This window comes from Pyrgilauda ruficollis, unplaced genomic scaffold, assembly GCF_017590135.1.
Source record: "Pyrgilauda ruficollis isolate IOZ18807 unplaced genomic scaffold, ASM1759013v1 scaffold4, whole genome shotgun sequence".
Taxonomy (NCBI): Eukaryota; Metazoa; Chordata; class Aves; order Passeriformes; family Passeridae; genus Pyrgilauda; species Pyrgilauda ruficollis.
Window position 1 is genome coordinate 11,997,014 of NW_024525489.1, and position 20,913 is coordinate 12,017,926.

A 20,913-nucleotide genomic window follows, 5' to 3' on the forward strand; every position below is an offset into this window, starting at 1 on the left:
TAATAAAATAAATATGTATTTTTCAAAATTAAATGAGAAAAAAAGCACAGCAGTATGGAAGAGATACAGAGTTGAAGAATTCACAATCCTACGTAACCAGAATATTTTCCTTCTACTCCTCTTCATTGGAAATGCCTGTTCCACATCAGCTTACCTCATGAGCATTTTGAGGAATGCTCTGCTCTTGATCATTCTAGAAAGCATCTATTCACAAAAGAAACTCTCAAGAGCACATACAGAAAGTGAACATTAAAAGAGAAAGACTACAGAAGACGTAATGTCTCCTTCACAAAAGAAACCTTACACTAAAGTTTTAAGCAAGCTGCCTGGCCCACAGATCAGGCCTCTCCTGTTTGCATCCTACTGACCAAATTTGTCAGAATACACTACTTCCTTAGGACATCATTCATGCACCTTTTTAAAGGGATCTTTCTTGGGGGAAGCAGGTAAGAAGTATGATTGTAGCTATTAAATTAGCATTAGGGTAGTCACAGTCTTGAAAGATTGGACTGTCTTTGATCAGTTCCTGAATACAAACGTCTTTCAATTAACTTTACAATAGTCACACTGCATACAGCAATCAAAACATGAAGCAAAGTCATTAGACAGTCTGTTTTCTCAAAAAAGTCTAAAGACAACTAGAAGACATCTCAGTGGCTGAACCAAAGAAGACTAATGCAGAAATGGATTTGTATTTTTGTTCTTAAACAAAATAAACATAGAAACAAAAAGGTATATACAAAAAGCCAAAGAAATATTACAGATGAGAAGGGCTTCCCCATCCTGTTCTCACAGTGTAAGCGTCCTTTCCATGTAACAGCTAAGTCAAAAGCGTAAGTCACTAGAAAATGGAACTCAATAGACAAATACATGATAGGATGAGGCAAGACGTGATCAATCTCTTACGAACAAGTGATTTGGCATGAGGGTAGTGCAACCCACAGCTCAACAGTTATGACTTGTAAACAATAAAAAGAAGTGCTTCATTCTGTATCTTGTGGTTGTCTACAGATGCTGCTTTCCTACCCTGCCAACAGGAGATTTCATTAATTTGGTGAGTAGCACACCTGAAGATGCAGAGGTTCCTCTCTTGCTGCTGCTTATATGTTTTTAAAGTCATTGCTAAAAAGCTCTGGATGTGCTGCTTCCCAGTTCTAAAACCCTTTATGTGAAAGCCTGAAGAGGGAACAAACCAAAGACACTATGTGACAAGACTTCTGGAGATTTCATCTCCTCTATCCCTATCTAATGGAAAATGGGCTACATAAACAGAGCAAGCCGATGGCCAGCAGCTAGCTTACAATGCACTTGCAGCCAACAGTGTCTGTATCCCACCCTTTATCACCTTTAATGCCAAAGGCCTGGGATGACTCTAGTTGCCATATGAAATTCAAGAGGAAAACCCACACTGGCACTTTTTCCTGCTATACCTATCTCCTACTTGCTGGTGGGGATGGCCAAGTTCTCAAAAGGCCTGGGACATTCCCTCTGCTGCCTGAAATAAGGGATGCTGATGTAAATATGTAATTCATTAAGGAAAGGGCAATGATCCAATACAAACTCTTTCATTACACTGAGCAGGTCACAAGCTAACGAAGAAGTTTAGGGTTTGTAAGTCAATTAGCCAGCATAACGGCAGTCTGTTCTCTCACAAACCCAATTTTGTTTTAGAGATCAAGCTTCTGTGCATTCATTTGGAAAACAAGATCCTTCTTCCAAATGCTGCTAGTACACAGCTCCAGCCTCTTCACAGGTCCTTCCAGGTGCCGAGTCCCCTCCTCCAGCAGCAGTCAACCAATCACCATTAGGTTGGTTCTAGGCAGCACAGGGGCAATGAGTCTGCACTAACAATGTTCAGATAGCATAGTAGGTTTCACTATAGGAAGAATCCTCCTCAGAGTTCTCACTGTCACAACTTCTCATTGACAAGATGGAGTAGGTGGTAGAAGGGACACCGTTGTCACTGTCTGTGGCTGGTTTCACCATCACATTCTGTTTCTCTGCATTCAAAACACACAGATAAAAAAGTTAGCTGTGACCACTGCACCCACAAGTGCTAAATTACTACTTGTCTTTGAAATTATATTTCAGCTTCTCACTGTCAGTTTGCAATAAGTCTTTCAAGCTGCAGGACATAGGTCTTTTTCATTTCAGTTTCCAGCATAAAAGAACAAAGTAATGGGAGTTATTTGTTTGCTTGTTTTCTTAAGTGCTCTGAAGTGTTCTGTATGTCTTTTCCTATTAAGGTAACACAGATGAGGAGACCTTCTCCACCCCTTCACAGGGACACAACTGGCAGTGAAAGTGGCTAAGTATTTCAGTGTCTTGCTGGGTAAGAAAAGGAAAAAAATGTGGTAAGGGGCTCTCAAACAAGTAGTGATTGTTCAGGACATTTATAGCCTCATCAAAAGCTCCATCTATTTAAGACTGCAAGCTGTTCTTCTAGTGCCGGGGTTACTAAGACTCCTAGAAAGGTTTCTTGGAAAGCCTTGACAGCTTCTTAAGTGCCACTTCCAATATTATTCTTCTTTTAACAGGTATATTTCTTAGGAATTAATTTTAAATAGACAAACGGTTATCTTCACTTCAAAATGTTTCCATCACTGCACAAAAAGAGGCACAGAAACAATTTCACCTTCCAGCTGAAGTGTGTCGCAGTAAATTTAAATTATTTCCTATTGGTAGTTATTTCTGAAGGTAGGCTATGAACTCATTTCCTTTTTGTTTGAACAAGGACGAAGACCACTGGTGTAGCACACAACGGGCTGCAATGAAGGCATCACTTCAGCTAGTGCCCATCAGCTACCTGACCAGACACTTAGGAGCACTGTGGCACTCTGCAGATGCACGCATTGCACAAGGGCTGCCTCGGTTCCACAGAGGTAAAAGCAATTCTTGTAGCTGAGCCGGGCAGCCTCTCAGCAATGCAGCACTTCCTGAGGGAATCAGACTGAAAGGGTTACATAGGTTATAATTTCAGGCTTGAACTAGCACTGCTCGGTGATGTCATTTCTATGTCACCATGGCACACCTGAAAGGTTTCAAAAGCACCTTTCTTTTGGTAAAAATACAATTTGATACACTGCAAAATTAAGGATCATGCACTCATCTCTATGAAGGGAAAACAAAACAATTACTTAACACAGCAATAGAAATTTAAGGGGTAGCAGGAACAGACATCTACATTTCAGCACCTAGATACCAATGTCAAGGGCTCTAGAAAGAAATTTAGAAGGAAGCAGACTAAGAATAACCCATATTGGGGTTTTTAATAAAGCAATCACCATCATGCACAGTATTTTAACAACGACTAGGCAAGATGTGATGCCTGTAAGCCACAGTGGCTCTAATTCCACAAAAATAAACATGTCAGAGCAACTGTCTGCTCAGCCATACTTACATGATACACCAGTGTCTCTTTCAGAGATTTCCTACATAAATCTAGCACATAGAAAAGAATTCAGAGCTTCTTGTCAGGTCTGCTGACTTTCTGTAATTATGTACTCCACAGTTTAATCAAAAGTGCCTGGTAAATTTTTCAAGGACCATTCTAAGTATTTTTGCTTTTATTAGTGATCTCTTTGAAAGATCATAACCTTTAGCATGGTTAAACTAAGTTTTCCCACCAGACCATGGAATTCATACTGAATTATTTTTCCAAACTTTGCACTAATTTTATTTTACTGTGCAGTAAAGCTAGTTAGTTGAGAGATTTCATTATTATTTTTTTAGTGTTTCTGCAGCATTCCCTGAGCATCTTCTTGGTATATAGGTGCCAAAGAAAGTTGTGCAAAACAGATGGAATAAGAGATTGTACTCATCATGCCACATCCACCCACCTCTCACCTTTCCGCCCTCTGATAAGGCTTAGGCGATGCTCTTTCATTCCCACATCCAGTTTTTCTACCATCCTGTTAATGCAGTTATCCAGCACGAGAGAGCGTGTCTTTGATTTGATCTCCTGCCTGCAGATAGGGCACTCCACTTTACGTTTTGTCCACTCATTGATACAGTAGGAGCAGAAGCTGTGTGCACAGTTCAGAGTGACCGCCTGTGGAATGCAGCAGAAAGATACCGGTCACAGCGTGCTTGCACAGGCACTGTCAAGCAAAAACATACGGAATACAGGGAAACATTAGATGAATATTTTGTACAGGGAAAGGGACTGGAGAGCCCAAAGCCTTTAGGGCCTTCGCAGGAGTCACACACAGACTCCCCCGTACCAGAGGTCAGGCCAGCATTACAAGTCAGTAAATGGAGTCACTGTAAGTCATCACAAGTCAGAAACAGAAGAAAGTAATTCATTTTATTACAAGTTACCCCAGTTTGAAAAGGATAAATTATGGAAAAAACTCATATACTGCAAAATGGCATCTTAATGTACTGAGAAACCAGAAATTAAAATTTCAGCTAGCTCTTAAGCCATTATAACAAGGCTAATACATCAGGTTTCCCACAGTAAAAAAATAATGTAATGAAACTGACGTTCTAGCAAAACACGAACAAAAATAACAGTCTACACAACAAGCATAGCCTATTACTTGTAGAATCAAATGAAAACAGGCCAATTTCTCAAAGAGAGTTTATCTGAACAATATAAACATCCCAGGACTTGATTGAGTACTGTACCTCTCTTCCTTTGCTAACCTCTCCATATATCTAAACCTCAAACAGTCCAGCTCTAGTCAGCTTAAAGCATGGTCCTCTACAAAATAATTCTTCCCCAAGCAGCTGTCAGCAGCAACTCAGAGCACCAGCTCAAAAACCTACACAAGTGCTCCAAACTTATGTGCATTTTAGAATTAAGCACCTCATGTCTAAGCAGACATTAAAGCTGAATTTGCTGTCAAGCAAAGAAGAGTCAGGGCAGACAACAGACCTTTGGATGAACTCTTTCCCATAAGAACTCACTGTGGGTCTGTTTGGACTGTTAAACAAGTGAAGTAAAGAAAAGGGCTTAAATATTGTGTTACTAGAGCTATGGAAAGCTTCTCAAGTCTCTTTTTTACTGGCAAACCCATACAGGTTTAAACATACCTCGATAAAGTGCTCAGAACAGATTGTGCACTGCAACTCATTCTCCAACACATCATTCATCTGATTCAACACCTCTTCTTTTTGGGCTCTCACCTTTTCCTTCTCCTCCTGGTGGAAAAGTACATGTGGTTGTGTATCAACAAAAAACAATGGTTTTCTCAATTGGCAGGAAGTGTACGTGCAGGGGAAGAAAAACATACTGCAAATCTCCACATGTCAAGTGGAGTAGATATCTATCACATACCCAGATCTGTAATCTCTTTCCTCTTTGTAGTCTCAGCAGAATTGAGAATATTCCCATCCACTACAGAGAACTTAGAAGAGAGAACAGCCATTACCAAAATTCCCTTCAGCCTAAAGGAACTACCAGCTGATCAATCTTTTCGGAATCTTTTTCAGCCTGTTCCTAGCAAGAGTTTGACTTCAATCAGTATTTTTTTTTTTGATGTCTGATATAAAAAGCAGAACACCCAACAGACTAAACACCTCAAACACTAAAAAAAGGAAGCAATAAAGTTTAAAACATTCACCTTCATTTAACAACTTAATAACTTTTTTGTTTGCTTGTTAAGAGTTAAATTAGGCTGATTAGGCAAAGTATCTGCTCTATCTTTTAAAAATAATAGGAAAAGTCTTCTAATTTAAGCTATAATTGAAACAGCAACAAATTTCCAAAGATGACATTAAAAAAACAAAGCAAACTGTCAGTGGTGGGTAATGTGATAATTTCCAAAAGTAAGACACAGGAAAGGATCTGCTTAATTATTTTCCGCTCATCACTTTGTGTCAAGGGCAGGAAGAACTGTGACTTACCTAATTGATTATTCAAATTCCATGTTGCTTCAGTCCTACACTCCCTTATAGAACTGCTGTCACAATGCAATTTTACTTGAATGCACTTTAAGTGAAAACTAATTTTTCAAACACTTTTGGTTTGTCGGTGGATTTTTTTTTCCTTTTATTTCTGGTTTTATTTTTTTGTTTGTTTTTCAAATAAAGGGTGCAATGGGCCCATTTCTCTTCCAAAATGCACTGTTCAGGTGCTTTGGGCTTTCTTTATGATTGGGAAAGCTCTAATAACAACTGTTCAACACCAATTTATAAAAAGGGCAAGGTGCCTCCTCCCCCAACGTCAGCTGCCACCTCAAAACACAGAAATTTTGCACTATAGGAGGCCAGGCAGAGCCAAGACAAATGTTAAATAAACCATTTCCTCTGCTCATGCAGCACATCATATTTCACTTATGAATAAAACTAAGAATGCAGTTACTCCTTACCTTGGTTTCTTCCAGTTCTTTATTCTTGGCTCGAATTATCTCCTCAAAATCTTTTTTATTTCGATTCAGTTCTTCCATCAAAGCACGATGCTGTAACAATACCATTCCAGAAGTTATAAGAGTAGCATTATAAGCCATCCTATTAAAGATACATGGTCATAGTCATAAGGTTCAGCACACTATTTCTCCTATTCTCCTCCTAGAAGAGCAACACATATAAGTTGAGGTGTTAAGGCAGTTTATCCTTAACTTAAAATTGGAAAGCACTGACAGTTATTTATGACCTTCCCAGTGCCACCACACTTTGCATTCCCTCTTCCAGTTTATTCTTTCACTTCAGTTAGGTTTTTCAGTCACCTAAAGCAAAGTCCTTGTCTTCTATCAAGAGGCCACAACACTTGGAAAGACTTAAATATCTGAGTTACACAGTTAGACCAAACCTAGACTCATAATCACTTGCCTCTTGCAGGACCTGGGCCAGCTGCTCCTTCAGATTCTCTTCCCCTTGTTGACACTTTTCTCCCTGGGTGGGATAAGAAGTGGGGGGAAAAAAGAGACTTGAAGAACATAAGAGACAGAAAATTACTACTCTGCACACTCTCTTTAGAGGATATGCTTAAACAAACAACACTGATTTTCAACAAATGGCAGGATGTTTCACTCTAGGATTACATGTGTACAACAGAAATTAGAGCTATCATGTAACTGTGATGAGTTAAAATGGATATATCATTTACAGTTTCATATTTGGAATACCTCCACATTATTCTAGCTCTAAAGGCACCAGCCTTATATATTCATAGAAGCAAAGAGATCATCAACAGTTTAAAAGGTGCAACTCTGTCTTTGAGTACGTTCAAAGACTTCAGAGGTACCTAAAGATCCAGGTAAATGTCCCATTGTTTCTAAGGACACAACTCTAAATTTTCTGTACTTCTGTACTGGTATCTTGCCTTTAGCAGTAGACTTTAAGAAAGCAACTAATAAATTATTAGACTCACTCCAAGATGAATCCTCCCTTTCTTTAAACCAGACTTTGAGCAGTCTCAAGTTCAAACAGATTTTGGTCTGTTACCGAAAAAGCAATTTATCGGATACACTTACTGCTTAAAGGTACTTACAGATGGCAAGAGAGGGTTTTTTGAAAGTAGGAAAATAATCTCCTTCCCTCCAGGGATTAAGGCATGCAGTATTTCATTGACTGTAACAACAGTGCACTTGCCATGCAAACTGGTCTTTATTTCAGCCATATACTGGGAGAAACTCACACTTAAAGGGATTACTTTTCAATTTGTCCTCTCTATAAGCAAGAGAGATCAGGCAATGACTTTCACTTTTTTATTTAAAAACATGCTTCTTTACCAACTGAAATGCTTTATTTTGCACCTTTTTCTGAACTCCCTATGCAGCAAAATCTCTTCTGTCTCTGCACTTTCTTTTGGTACATGCACTGTGCTAGATTCTAAGTTAAATACTTCCATGAAAACTTTAGCAGGGGTAAATCACATAAGCACTATTTTTGTTACTGTATGGTTCAAGAGCTATTTTGGATCAATGCCTTATACGAGGCATTCCATCAAAGTGAAGACACAGGCCAAAATTACTGCCACCGTTATACCTCTAGCTTCTGCTGCTCTTTACAGAATGTCCTCTCCAACTCTTCCACCTGCTGCTGCTGATGCTCTTGTTCCATGCAGAGTTGGTTCTGCAACTCCTGCAGCTCCTGTTCCATTACTAGGATCTCCTTCTGATCACACTTCCTGCGCTTCTGCTTGACATTTAGAACTGCAGTCTGCTTCTCCTGCACTTTGGCCTTTAATTTCATTGTATCTTCTAGAGATTTCCTCAGCTTTTTCAAGCCAGTCCATGACTCTACAAGATCAGAGCCTTTCTGGTCCTTCTGGGGGACAGTCACAGCTTTCTTGGAGTGAACAGGGCTACCATGCACTGGACCACTATCCCCCTCACTGGGTCCAGGAGAAGGCAGCTTGACATCCATCTTCTCTGTCAGCCGTTTGGCCTCTTCTGCCTGTCGCCATGATTTATCTAAAGGTTCATTGCCACAGGACATTCTGTCTCTTTTGCATCTGGAGTCTGAAGGGCCTTCTGATTCACATGTCTCCAACTCCTCCAAACTAAATTTACGTTTAGGTCTTGAACTCTTAGCTTTCCCCAGGTCACTTCTTTGAGCTAAAAAGGGTTTAATTTTCTCCCATTCATCTCTAATTACTTCATACTCATATTCAGCCGTCTCTCTGTTTTCCAAAGGCACTCCCAACTCAATACGGTCTCCTTCAGCAATAGGATAGACTTTTGATGGATCCAGGCGCTGTTTATTAAGCCAAACTCCATTTAGACTCTGCCAATAAACACAGAACACCAAAATTTAATATGTAGTTACAGCATCCTCTGAAAGTTATTTCTGGCAGCTGTAAATAAACACAGCCAGCCTCTTCAATGCTTCAATCAGAACAAGCCACCTCTTCAAATAAACCTTGCAATATCCAGTTTATTGGCTCAGCGTTGAATTTATTACAGTTACTGCACTGCATTATCTACTGCACATTATTCTTTTACATTACAGATTTTGTGTACAAGCACCAAGAACAACATTTTGACATATGTGCTTGTGAAGAAGGAAAACAATGAACTCTGAGGGGAAAAACCTGCACAAAAGCTTCAGAAACAAGAACTAAATAATAAAATTACTCCACAATAGATCATTGTCAGGAACATAGAATACTACAATTATTCTTGACAATTAATGTTACCTGAAATTCCAGGAAAAAAAAAGTAAATAAAAAGAAGCATTGGCTATACTCCTTGAAGAAAACAAAGTTTTCCATAAATACAAGGAAACTGTAAAAAAGGAAAATCTTCTTCTAGATATAATGTTCAAAGCACAAAAATGGTTTCAAAATTTCAAAATTCAAGAAATAGTTTTCAAAACCAGCAAAACTGGTCTGTGCTCATAATGAACTGCAGAAACACTAGGAACTGACATATCTCAATGAGATTCAATGAAACAAGCTGACCAACTGGTCAACAGTGAAAACAGACAGGACATGTTAATAGTTAATCTATGGTAGATGTTTCCTATCATGCACTAACATTAGGTCTTCAAGTTTATACATGTACTACAAGAGGGTTTTGTTTAGGAGCAGTGTGATTTCAATAGTAGCCACTCCATTCCTTTCTGACTAATCTGCTGTCAACCCAAACATCCTTCTAATCTGCATGATGTGTTGAACATTTTGGTTCTACCAGTGCTGTTTTAAAGCAAAATACTCATTTTACAGTTTTCAGACCAAATGAGAAAGTGGAGAGATCATGATGTAAAAAACAGAGTACTGAAGTCAAAGTGAGACCCAGTTGAGGACTCTGACATCAACATTTTATCCTCATCAGCTGAGAAGAACTTTCAGGAGAAACTCATTTGAACACAACATGCAGCATGGTTTTTCTAACACTAGATTCTTGTTGAAGTTGATTATAATTAAAGCAATTGTGTCACTACAATAAGGAGGTGCACTTTATCTTTTTATTAGCACTACAAGAGTGTTATCCTTTTGAAAGGATAAAATCCTATGTCAAAATTCATATAGGATATCTTTTAAGAAAGCGACACCAAACAGGTTCACAGACTGCAAAGTGCCCTTGGCCAGGCCACACTGGTCTGAAAAATGCTAAACCAAAAGGTGGATCTACATACAGAAACTAATCTAGTTTGCATCCCGACTGCAGCAGACTGAAGTTTCCTGCTGGAAGTGCACAACAGGCAAGACACATTCCCATGGACCTTCTATCGCACTTATGCTATATCATAGCCCATAGATTGCTAGACCCAAAACAATGGATTCTATTCCATGAATCTCAGAGTACAAGGTCTTCAATTGGTCTCTGTACCTTGTTATCCTTGACAGTCCACTGCCCTTCTGCATTCTGCTGGAAGACACAGTGCTTACGAGAGATCATCAAGGGACAGGTTTTTGACACCAGCTGGTACGTGATATCTAATCCTCGGCCAATAGTCACCTAAAAATAAAGTACTGTAGTTACTGCAATCAGTAATGGCATGGTAAATTCAGTTTATGGCATTTTAATTTAAGTACAGCAAAACTCTAGATCAACATCTTATGGTTATTACAAAAAGTTTGGCATAATATGATTTTTTTTTCATTTCAATTTAAGAGTATATAGAAAATGGAAGCTTACAAAGTTTGAAGTATTATCTTTCTCTCCCACTGAGGAAATTTTGATTTCTCTGAGGCACATTACAACCTTGGTTTCATGGAAATCTTCCTCAGCACCAAAGCTGCTCAAAGCCACTCACAAACCATCTGTGTCCTACCTCAGTCATTACCTAACCAAACACCATTTCTTCAAACTAGCACTATTGTGTGTGGGTCTCAAGATTACTTCTTACCCTCTTATTTTGCTAGTTGCATCTGTTCAACCATTTGTGAACAGGAAAGATACAGGAAAAAAAATAGCCCAGAAAACTGCCATCAAAAAAAGCACACACTCAACACTGCCCTAAATACACAATTCTTTTGTAAATCACACCATCTATCTTATGTCTCAGAATCTAAGCTACACGCAGCTCATAACCAGCAGTAAAAGTGATCTAAGTAACTGGATTAGAGTCTAATAGTATCTTCTGGAAGAAGGGACATAATTTAATTGTACTATTGCACAGTATCTTATTAAATCTCATCTAATTTCAGATTGCCATTTAAAGCCCATCCTTGCTCTCCCTCCCTCAGCTGCCTCCTCTGCATACTTCTCTTAATTCATGTGTGCACTGCATTACCTGAGCAGTTCTCATCTTGAGTTTAGAGGAAAAACTCAGACCCCCATGTCATAACCAAAGGCAAGGAAGAAAACTAAGATGACAAAAGCAAACTTAACCATGTTAGTGCCTACCTCTTGAATGCTTCACATAGCTTTCTGTCAGCATGGATTGCATATGTAAGAGGTACAGAGAATCAAATGGATAAAGACTCCCCTCTTCACAAGGATTCAAACATAAAATCAGCTTTGCATTTGTCCCTGCAGTGGTATCCTCACGGCCCAGTCACACACATCTGCAGGATCTCACATACCAATATGAGTGAGAGCAAGCAGGGCCAGTCACAAAACTCCCCCCTGAACAAGTTCATTTAGCAAACAGGGTTCCAAGATGTTACCACTCACCTGCTGGAGTTCAGTGCTGCTCACAGCAGACTGGCAAATCACACCTCATCCCCACATATCAGCAGTGTCCTTTAGCACCAAAGTGGTCAGAGCATCAAGCCTGACAGGGTTCAAGAAGTGTTTGAACAACACTCTCAGGCATGTGATGTGATTCTTAGGGCTGTCCTGGGCAGAGTCTGGAGCTGGACTCAGTGATCCTTGTAGGTCTCCACCTACTCGGGATATTCTATGATTATGATTTAAATCTCTAGCAAAAGCAGTTTGTGCTCTGTGGCCTGGCACACCTACAGCACCAGAATGCTATCAGCCTCCCTGCTGCAAAAGGCAACCACTGCGCAGACAATCAGAGCAGTAACATCCCATAGTGGATTCCCTACACAATTATCAGCACCTAGCTGCAAGTTGTTACCTCCAGTCCGAGGAGATCTGCACATCTCAGGACTTCAAATCCATGATGGGAGAATAACAAAAGCATACGTTTGGATGGGTGTCTTTTGCAGTGTGTGAGCACAAGGCTTTGGCCACAGCATCACCCACACCACCTGATTTTGACCACCAGAACAGCAAACCTTTCACACTGCCCCGACGTCATCACATGTCTTTGCCTGCTGGGTCTTAGGAACAGTACCAGGGCCCATTTTTCAGTTAAAAAACACAATCGCTAAGAAAACGGCTATTCTGTTCCGTACCAAAACATAACCAAAACAATTTAAACGTGACCTCGTTTACAGCTGAATACCTTATGCCTTAAGTACTGGAAACCTCGCCAAAGGCATCGCCTTGTTACTTAGGCTACGGACTCCCTTCGTCCTCACTTACGTTACCATCACACGAACAACGCTATCTAAATACAACATAAGAATTTAAAGATATAAACAAGCGAAGGCTTGGCCAAGGCGACTCCAGCGCCAGGGTCCGCCCTCCCCGTCCTCGGGCGTTACCGGGGCTAACAGCGCCCGCTCGGGCGGCCCGGCGGGGCGGCCGGGCGGCCCCTCCCAACGGCCCCGAACAGAGGCTGCTCGTTAACCGGGACGAGGCGGTGCTTTTTCCTCCTGCGAAACGCTGTAAGAAACCACGAGATCCCACCAACCTGCGCCGCGAGAGTCGTGCCCACCCGCCCGCTCCGAGGGGCCGGAGCCCGGCGCGGCTCACCTGCGTGCCGGCCTCCAGCAGGAGCCAGTCGCCGCTGGCCCCAACTCGGCGGAGGCACCAGGCCAGGCATGGCACCCCGCGCACCGCCATGGCGCCCGCCCGCCGCGACCGGCGGGAGCGATCGCTGCGGCGGCGGCGGGGACGCGCTCGCAGGTGACGGGACGGGGTGGGACGGGGCGGGACGGGATGGCCACCCCCGACCGAGCCCGGGCTGTGACCGGAGTCCGCGCGTGCGCCGCGGGGACGGCGGCGCAGCGCTTTCCCACTGTCCTGCGGTGCTTCCCGCAGTCCCGCCGCGCTCCTCCGCGTCCCGCCTCCCCTCGCACCGCCCCTTCCGGGCGCCCCGGCGCTGCCGTCCGCCGTGGGGCACCATGGCTGCGGCCGCCCGGCTGCGGCGGCGGCTGCTGCTGGAGGTGCCGTGGCGCTGGCGCTGCAGCCCCCGCCGCGGCGGTGCCGCCTGCCCGTCAGCGGGGCAGATCCGAGCCGCCTTCCTGCGCTTCTTTGAGGAGCGCCACGGCCACCGCCGCCTGCCCTCGGCCCCCGTGCGGCCCCGCGGCGACCCGCGCCTCCTCTTCGTCAACGCGGGCATGAACCAGGTGCTCTCCCCGCTCCCGCACCTACCCTCCTCCGGCTCACCGGCGCTTCCCCGTCTCAGAGGAGCGCGGCCCGGCTTGGGGTGTCCCCCACCACGGAGATGTCCGGCGGTGCTTTGGGCTCCCCGCGCCGCCGTCCTCCCGGGCGGGCGCTTCTCGTAGTGCTGTGGGAGTCTCCCTCGCTGGCGATAGTTAAGAGCCATCTGAACACAATCCTGTGCCGTGTGTTCTAGAACGAACTTGCTTAAGCAGGGAGGTTGGACCAGATGACCCGCTCTGGTCCCTTCCAGCCTGACCCACTGTGTGTGTCAGGAGCCCCAGGCGCAGACCCCTGCGCTGAGTGGCACCTGTCCACAGCGGGTGTCTCTCATTTCCAGTTCAAGCCCATTTTCCTGGGCACGGTGCACCCCCGGAGCGAGCTGGCCCAGCACCGGCGCGTGGTGAACAGCCAGAAGTGTGTGCGTGCGGGAGGGAAGCACAACGATCTGGAGGATGTGGGCCGAGATACTTACCATCACACGTTCTTCGAGATGCTGGGGAACTGGTCCTTTGGAGATTACTTTAAGGTGAGGTGATAGGAGTGAACCCTTTCTAGGGGAAAACACAGCCTGCCATTCGGAGCTGTGTTGTAGTGCCATGGTACTGTTTGCAGAAGGCGTTTTGGTAAGATCCAGATTAATTCGTGGGAGCTCTGTGGCTTGGAACAGAGGTAGTCAGCTCATGGGCTCTGTCGCTGAATGTGTCCTGCAGACTCTCAAAGCACTTCAGCCTGTCAAAGCTGTGACCAGCATGTAAAAATCAAAGTTCTCTGTGAGAATGCCAGTGTTGACCACTTAATGTGGTGAAAAGAGGTTACCAGTTCATTTGATGCTTAGTACTAGAAAGTTTGAAAAGGGAAGAAGGATAAAGGATGGTAGGTTTTTTAGGTGGCAAATACATTTTTTCTTTCGAAAGAAGATAATCCATGTAACTGACAGTAAGCTCATAGATGCATACAGATACACATAGATGTGAGGGTCTCACAACATTTTAGGAATGTCAGATTTCCACCAGCAGCAGTGAGCTATCTCACGCTCCTGACCTGCATCCTGTTCTTTGCAATACACCTGAAAATTAGGGAGAGAAGCAGCTGAAATTAACTTCTTTGTTGTTTGACTCCCATTCTAAAGACCCTTCCTGAATTACTGTGCTTCATTTATGTTCCCTACCTGCTCAGGAGGAGGCATGTAGCATGGCCTGGGAGCTCTTGACAGAGGTCTATGAGATCCCCAAAGATCGTCTCTATGTCACCTACTTTGGTGGAGACCCCTCGCTGGGGCTGAGCTCAGATGAGGAGTGCAGGGACGTGTGGCTCCGCCTGGGGTAAGCGTGTTACAGAAGAAGTTCTGAGCAGCAGGTGCTGACGTTTCACTTTCCACAGTTTTGCATTTGCTTTTTAGTTGATCAGGTGTAGGGGCCAGAGAGTGTGTTTTAAACCCATTTTGTTTCTGGTTTCTTTGGGCTGTTAAAAGTCAGCTGGGCTCTGAGCTCACTGGGTCTCTTGAACTTTTGGTTCATTCTCAGATAGTATTTTGGGGTGGGTGTGTACCTAAAACTGGCTGGCCTGGATGAAGTGTGTACAGAATCTCCAATCCTTTGCTTCCTCTCCATCATGAGAGTACATTCTCTGAAAGCAAGCAATGACTGCTTCAGTGGGAGGGTGCACCATTGCAGAGAGCATTGCTGTGCTTTGGGAGCTTGTTCCAGGCTGTGTGTCAGCTTTGAACCCAAGGCAGCCGTATCTGTGCCACTGATGATGTTCAGGCCTTGTCTCTGCTCCAAGAGCAAGATGCTCTGCAAACCCAGTGAAGAGCCTGTCTTGGTCAGCAGGGGCCAGGCTGTGTTTGCCTGTCATTCTGGGCTGAGACTAGGGTCCTATATGGTTTGGCTCACTTAATATCCCTAAGGAGAGTAATTCTGTGTGAATAGAAGGAAGCAGAGAAGCAGAGGAATTCTGACGTGTTTGCTTATTGAGTCTGTAGTAGGAAGAAAGGATTCCTTTCTTCCAACTTTCTCTGTGATCTAGGCTACTGTGTGGTTTGTGTGCATGCCTTAGCACTGCCATCTCTGTTATTTGCCTTTCCAGGGTTCCTGCCAGTCACGTGCTTCCTTTCCCATTGAAGGATAATTTCTGGGAGATGGGGGACACAGGTCCCTGCGGTCCCTGCACAGAGATCCACTATGACCACGTGGGTGGTGGCAGAAATGCTGCAGCACTGGTGAACCAGGGTAGCCCCGATGTAGTGGAGATCTGGAACTTGGTTTTCATGCAGTACAGCAGGTACCAAGCGTGTCATCTGAATTCCAGAGCCTTTTCCCCTAGCCTGACTCCAAAATCATGTGTATATTCTCAGACTTATCACTGTTTTCCAGAAAGTGGCAACACCAGGAGCAAGAGAGAAGCTATGGAGATTTGTCCAGCATGGCTTTTGGCCCCCTTTGTTGTATTTCCCTGTCTTCTTCAACCTTCACTTCCTATTCCCCCTTAATGCTGCATTCCAGAGATTTCTTGAGGTCTGCAGCAGCCTGGAGGAGGAAGAGGAGGAGGCCTTGTTCCTTACATTGCAGCCTATCCTGATTGTGTGATGGTCAGATCCTGGCTGCCTGACAGGGCCGAGGCAGGCTGCTGTCACTCTTGTCCCTGAGCTTCCTTATGCTGGGTCACCCACTTTTTCCATCCCCTGTCACTTCCCCCATTCTCTTTGATTCACCTGTTCCTTATTTTTGCCCATGAACTGATCCTTGCTTGTCTTTTGCCTTTTATTTTTCCTGCCTGGCTGACAGAGAGGTGGATGGGAATCTCCTTCCCTTGCCACAGCACCATGTGGATACAGGAATGGGTCTGGAAAGGCTGGTGACAGTTCTGCAGAGCAAACGTTCCAACTATGACACAGATCTCTTCACTCCCATCTTGGATGCCATTCACAAGGTGATGGTGCTTCTGCTCATAGTCACAGCTCAACAAAAGTTCCTCGCTGGGTAGCATAGTACAGCCTTCTCTGAGCAGTTACTGAGCGGTATTTTGAGACAGGAGGTTATGTCCTTCGAGGTCCAATGCAATGTTCTAGAAAAAAGGGAGTATTCCAGATGGGAAATCTGCTGGAATATCAGCACTGCCGATTCATTTTTCTGTTAAAGAGTCTTAAGTTTCTCAGTGCCAGGGCATTGGCTGACCTGTGTTGGGTACGGAAGTCTTGGTCTGTAGTGCTGTGGAAGGATTTAATGAGTACATCTGAGATGCATGACGTTCAAAGGTTGTTGAAAAACAGGATATCAGGCGTAGCTGGCTGCCTCTTGCTTTGAAACTTCTTCTGCAGCTATTACTTTCTGCTGACTTGTCTCCCTACTTTCTCTTTTAGGGCTGCAGGGCACCCAGCTACCAAGGTTTGGTCGGGAATGCTGATGTTGGGCGTGTGAACATGGCCTACCGCGTGGTGGCAGATCACGTGCGCACCCTGTGCGTGTGCATCACTGATGGCATCTACCCAGGCTTCTCTGGAGCAGAGTAAGGACACAAGGAAATGGCATGGGGTGGAGGAAGTTAGGTCTAGAAAGGAGTATGAACAGCCAGGGAAGAGGTTCTCCCAGATAGCGAGTGCATGAGCTTTTGGAGAGACAGGAAGATGAGAGCTGGGAAGGGGTGCCAATCTGCATACTTCTCCTTGGATGAGTGTAGAGTGTTGGAAGCAGCTGGCCTATGCTGATGAATCAGACCAGATGAGCTGGGGGATGCTGAATGTGGCAGCTGGGCAGGGGTGCTCACAAGGTTGCCTGAGGAATCCTGCTCTGTTTTCAGACTGGTGCTGCGTCGGATCCTGCGCAGGGCTGTACGCTTTTGCTCTGAAGTTCTACAGGCTCCACCTGGGCTCCTGGCCTCCCTGGTGCCTACTGTAGTGGAAGTGCTGGTGAGTAAAACTGTTGGCTTGGGGGAAAAAGGTCATCACACATCCTATTCAACCCCATGTTTGTTTTCTGCACACTGTCAGGAGTCAATCTTGGGAAGGGTCCAGGAAGGTGTACCTGATGCTATGCATTCCAGCATTAAAAACCTCTTGTCCCCATATCACTTGTGATGGGAGGGAGGGGGCCTAGTGTCATCAATGGCATCAATGGTACAGTCAGCACAAGCATGTGTAAGTGTATGCAAGTAACTTCTATGTTTCTGACGTGCTGCAAGATCCCCTGAGGAAGATGCTGAGGATGTTATCACTAACTGAGGCTCACTTCCACAGGGAGATGCTTATCCAGAGCTGACAAGGAATGCCAACCAGGTGAGCAATGTGGAATTCCCTCATTATCTCATTATCTTTGTGATACATTGCTCTCAAGCCTAGAAATCAGCCCGCCCTTGGGACTTGGCTGGAGGAGTTTGCGTAGCCTCCTCCACAGCCATGTTCTCATGGGTGAACTGAGATGTTCTGGGCACAAGTATCTGTGGCAGATTTCCATATGGTCCACTAGGTCCTTACTAGGGACTGCATGTGCTGTGTAAGGCGGCTGTTGCTCTAAAAAAGCTACAGTAGCTTTTTTGGTTGAGTGCAAGTACAGCCTGTCCTCGCCCTGGTACCCTTTGTCTAAAGTGGAACGATGATTTAAGGCTAGTCCCAACTTGCTTCCACTGACAGCAACTTCTCTGGCTGTTCCAGACATACACTTGTAATTGGGTCACAGATATGAATGCCCAATAGGGAACATTTGTCAGCCTAAAGCTTTCCCCACGTGGATGGTCAATATTTCTTTGACAGGAATGGTGACAGGAGGCACAATGACTTTGGCACTGTTCAATAATGCGTCAGAGCCATGTTGTGATGGATACGTGCAGAACAGAAAGGCTGGTTGATATGCTTTGAGCTGACTGAGCAGGGCTGAGGTGATCTAGGGAACTCCCTGAAAAGTGGGTAACCCTTCTGATCCTTGGGCAGATCAAGGATATCATCAATGAGAACGAGGCCGCATTTCTGTCCTCCCTGGAGCGTGGGAGGCGCATCATCGAGCGGACAGTGCAGCAGATGGAGCCCTCCACAAATTTCCCAGGTGAGTGTCCTTCCTCTGATGAGCTGCACTTTGAGACAGTTTGCTCCAAGTCCTCACAAGCATTGCAGTCAAAACTGGTGGATGTTTGCCTCCCCTGCATTTTCTGTGACTGTCTAGCCCCAGACAGAGGAGCAGATGTTCTTTCTCCAAATTGCAGTTGTTTTCTAGTACAACAAACTAGGTACCAAGTTAGAAGCATTCCCTTGCTGTTTTATTGACTGATCAATGAGGTCATTGTAAGACACAGCTGGGAGGAGTAGCACAGGACCCAGCCAGTGCAGCTGCCTGTCTAGATGTGCTGCACTGAATTTTAGCAGGAAGGGGGCTGTGGAGCATTATTAATACTCAGTCACATGCAAGAAGAACTCCAAGGCTTCTCTTCCCCATTAACTGTACAGCTGCACACAGTACACAGGTGGATCCAGTTACCAAAGCACACACTAGATTGATCCCACCCAGACAAATCTTCAGATGCCTTTGTTTTCTGTGTTCCCACTGAGTTCTTGACCTTCTTTTTGTCTTACAGCTGAAGTAGCCTGGTCTCTCTATGGGAGTTTGGGATTCCCTCTGGATCTGATTGACTTGATGCTTGAAGAGAAGGGAATCAGTTTGGATTCAGCTGCTTTTAATGAGCTTGTTCTAGAAGATGCAAAGGTAAGAGGGAGACTTGTCGTAATAATTCAAAGCCTTACCTGTCTCCTGTGAATGTGGAAGCAGGATCCCGTTCACTGCTGAGGCTCTTCAGAGCACCACAGGGCTACATGCCTTCTCTCTGAAGGGGAAGTGAGTCTGAAATAGCAGTGTCATCACAATCCTCTTGTTTCTGAAGGTGGAACTGAAGTATTGGTTGGTGATTTTTCTTCAGGTATTTTATGATGCTGGAGTGAAGGTTATGAAATATTTATATAGGTTAGGACAATCCTCTGCTAGTCATGTAGTCTAACTTCTCACACATAGTAGAATCAGTTTAGACAGATGAAGCAGCAAATTATTTATGAAGAGTTTACAAAATCTCCATGATCTCTGTAGTGCTGATATACTTGCACTGCCCACCTGCCACCACCACCCCCTAGTGCAGTAATTGGTTTGAGGCCTTGCTCTCCTGCACTTTAATGGCCTGGAAGCTGTGCCAAGAGGGATGTATTTATGGCCTGGCTCAAGGCTAGCAGAGAGTGGTATTCAGTGCTTGTGAAGTTTGAAGGGATGGGGGGTTAGTTAGCAATAGCCTACATCAGCCTGGATCTGAGCAAGCCTTTTCCATGGAGGTGGAAGAAGCCATTCCTAGTCTTACAGCTCCAGTTACCTGTTTGCTTGCCCCCAGGGATCTCCCATCTAACTGTGCCTTTGCTCTGCTGCAGCGGAAGGCTGGTGGCCCACAGGCAGGACAGGCAGGGAACACGAACACCCACCTGGATGTGCACTCGCTGGCTTGGCTGCAGGGCAGCAGCGTGCCTGCTACGGATGACTCTCCGAAGTACGCGTACACGCTGGGGCAGCACGGGCAGTACGGTGAGTGCCTGGCCCCCCTGCAAAGCAGGCTCTACTGGAGTCCCTCACATGGCTGCTTTTGCTGCCTAACCCCATGCATGCACAACGTGTACTTCGTGGTCCAAACCTGTCCACCTTGCTACCATGTCTCTTCCCTACCCCTGACCTCATCCCAAATGGGCTGCTTTTCTTAGTGCTGTTGGTACATCCCTAGGAAGGCTCTGGGCTGGTGACAAGGCTGAGCTCTGGGTTGGCACCACTGGGTGCAGTGGTGAAACAGGGACTGTTGATTTCTTCTAGAGATAAGTCTGTCTCCAGCAATTAGGCTTCTGGGTGTGTGCTCGATAGAAAGAAGGATAATTATGCAAGGGTTTTAGGTGGTTGTGTGAAACCATGCCCTTGCTGTTTCCGTGGCAGACCGCTAGGTGCCAGCGCAGGCTTTTCATCACCTGGGGTAACTGAGGCTGCCCGTGCTCTGCGGAAGGCAGGAAGATAAGCCACAGGGAGCAAGAGGTGGTGTGGCTGTCACAGACAATTAGAGAAGGCTGTGTACAGCCAACTCCCTTTTACCCAGTGTGCTGGTTGGCAGCCCACGCTAAGCAGAAAGTGAGGCAATGCAAGCTATATATACTACAGCAAGAACACAACAGAGGAAAAAAGCCTAGCAGTGACATTGGCTCAAATCCCCAAACTAGAACTGTCCCACCTTATCAGCTTCTGAATCATGGAATAATTGGGTTGAAGGGGATCTCTGGACATCCATTTCTTGTTAAAAGTAACATTGAGTTTCACAGTTGGATCACATTGCTCAGAGGTTTTCAGTATCTTCAGGGACAAAAATCTCACAGCCTATCTGTTCCCTGTTCTTTATCGCTCTTAGTGTGTAAAGGTTTTTTTCTCTATGTACAGCCAGAATTTCCTGTACTCTAGATGCACTCTCCCAAATGCTAAATAGGGATGAATAACCTCTTTCTTTGACTGTTGGCTATGTTTGTGCTCATACAGCTCAGCAGGCAGGCAGCCTTCCGTGCTGCAAGGGCACTGTGCGGGCTTGTGTTCAGCTTGCTCCCGAGAACCTAAGATTTCTGTCAGTTCGT

The 20,913-nt window shown here is 44.9% G+C and overlaps 2 protein-coding genes across 6 annotated transcripts in view; one reads left to right on the forward strand and one right to left on the reverse strand.

The window, feature by feature from the left end:
• RNF8 (ring finger protein 8) lies at positions 1–12,797 on the reverse strand. Of its 4 annotated transcripts, XM_041476771.1 has the most exons (9): positions 12,663–12,797; positions 11,511–11,722; positions 10,221–10,349; positions 7,933–8,673; positions 6,775–6,837; positions 6,315–6,404; positions 5,038–5,145; positions 3,847–4,051; positions 1–2,000 (listed from the first exon to the last, which is right to left on the reverse strand). In XM_041476771.1, the coding sequence occupies exons 3-9, from the start codon at positions 10,287–10,289 to the stop codon at positions 1,855–1,857; spliced, it is 1,422 nt and encodes a 473-aa protein (XP_041332705.1). In that variant the 5' UTR covers positions 10,290–10,349; positions 11,511–11,722; positions 12,663–12,797; the 3' UTR covers positions 1–1,854. The 4 variants fall into 4 exon arrangements, with proteins under 4 accessions (XP_041332705.1, XP_041332702.1, XP_041332704.1 ...); XM_041476768.1 differs by lacking the exon at positions 11,511–11,722 and having other exon boundaries at positions 12,663–12,791; XM_041476770.1 differs by lacking the exon at positions 11,511–11,722 and having other exon boundaries at positions 3,840–4,051; positions 12,663–12,791.
• The window catches only part of AARS2 (alanyl-tRNA synthetase 2, mitochondrial), an 18,268-nt gene continuing 9,175 nt past the window's right edge, over positions 11,821–20,913 (forward strand). The window contains exons 1-11 of one of the 2 annotated variants that reach the window (XM_041476767.1): positions 11,821–12,574; positions 13,633–13,821; positions 14,472–14,617; positions 15,381–15,575; positions 16,079–16,223; positions 16,654–16,799; positions 17,091–17,199; positions 17,527–17,565; positions 18,217–18,328; positions 18,855–18,982; positions 19,687–19,837. In XM_041476767.1, the coding sequence (XP_041332701.1) occupies positions 13,786–13,821; positions 14,472–14,617; positions 15,381–15,575; positions 16,079–16,223; positions 16,654–16,799; positions 17,091–17,199; positions 17,527–17,565; positions 18,217–18,328; positions 18,855–18,982; positions 19,687–19,837 (1,207 nt within the window). In that variant the 5' untranslated portion in view covers positions 11,821–12,574; positions 13,633–13,785. Of the gene's footprint in view, positions 12,575–12,730; positions 13,259–13,632; positions 13,822–14,471; positions 14,618–15,380; positions 15,576–16,078; positions 16,224–16,653; positions 16,800–17,090; positions 17,200–17,526; positions 17,566–18,216; positions 18,329–18,854; positions 18,983–19,686; positions 19,838–20,913 lie in introns of those variants that run through there. The other variant, XM_041476766.1, reaches the window with a different exon arrangement.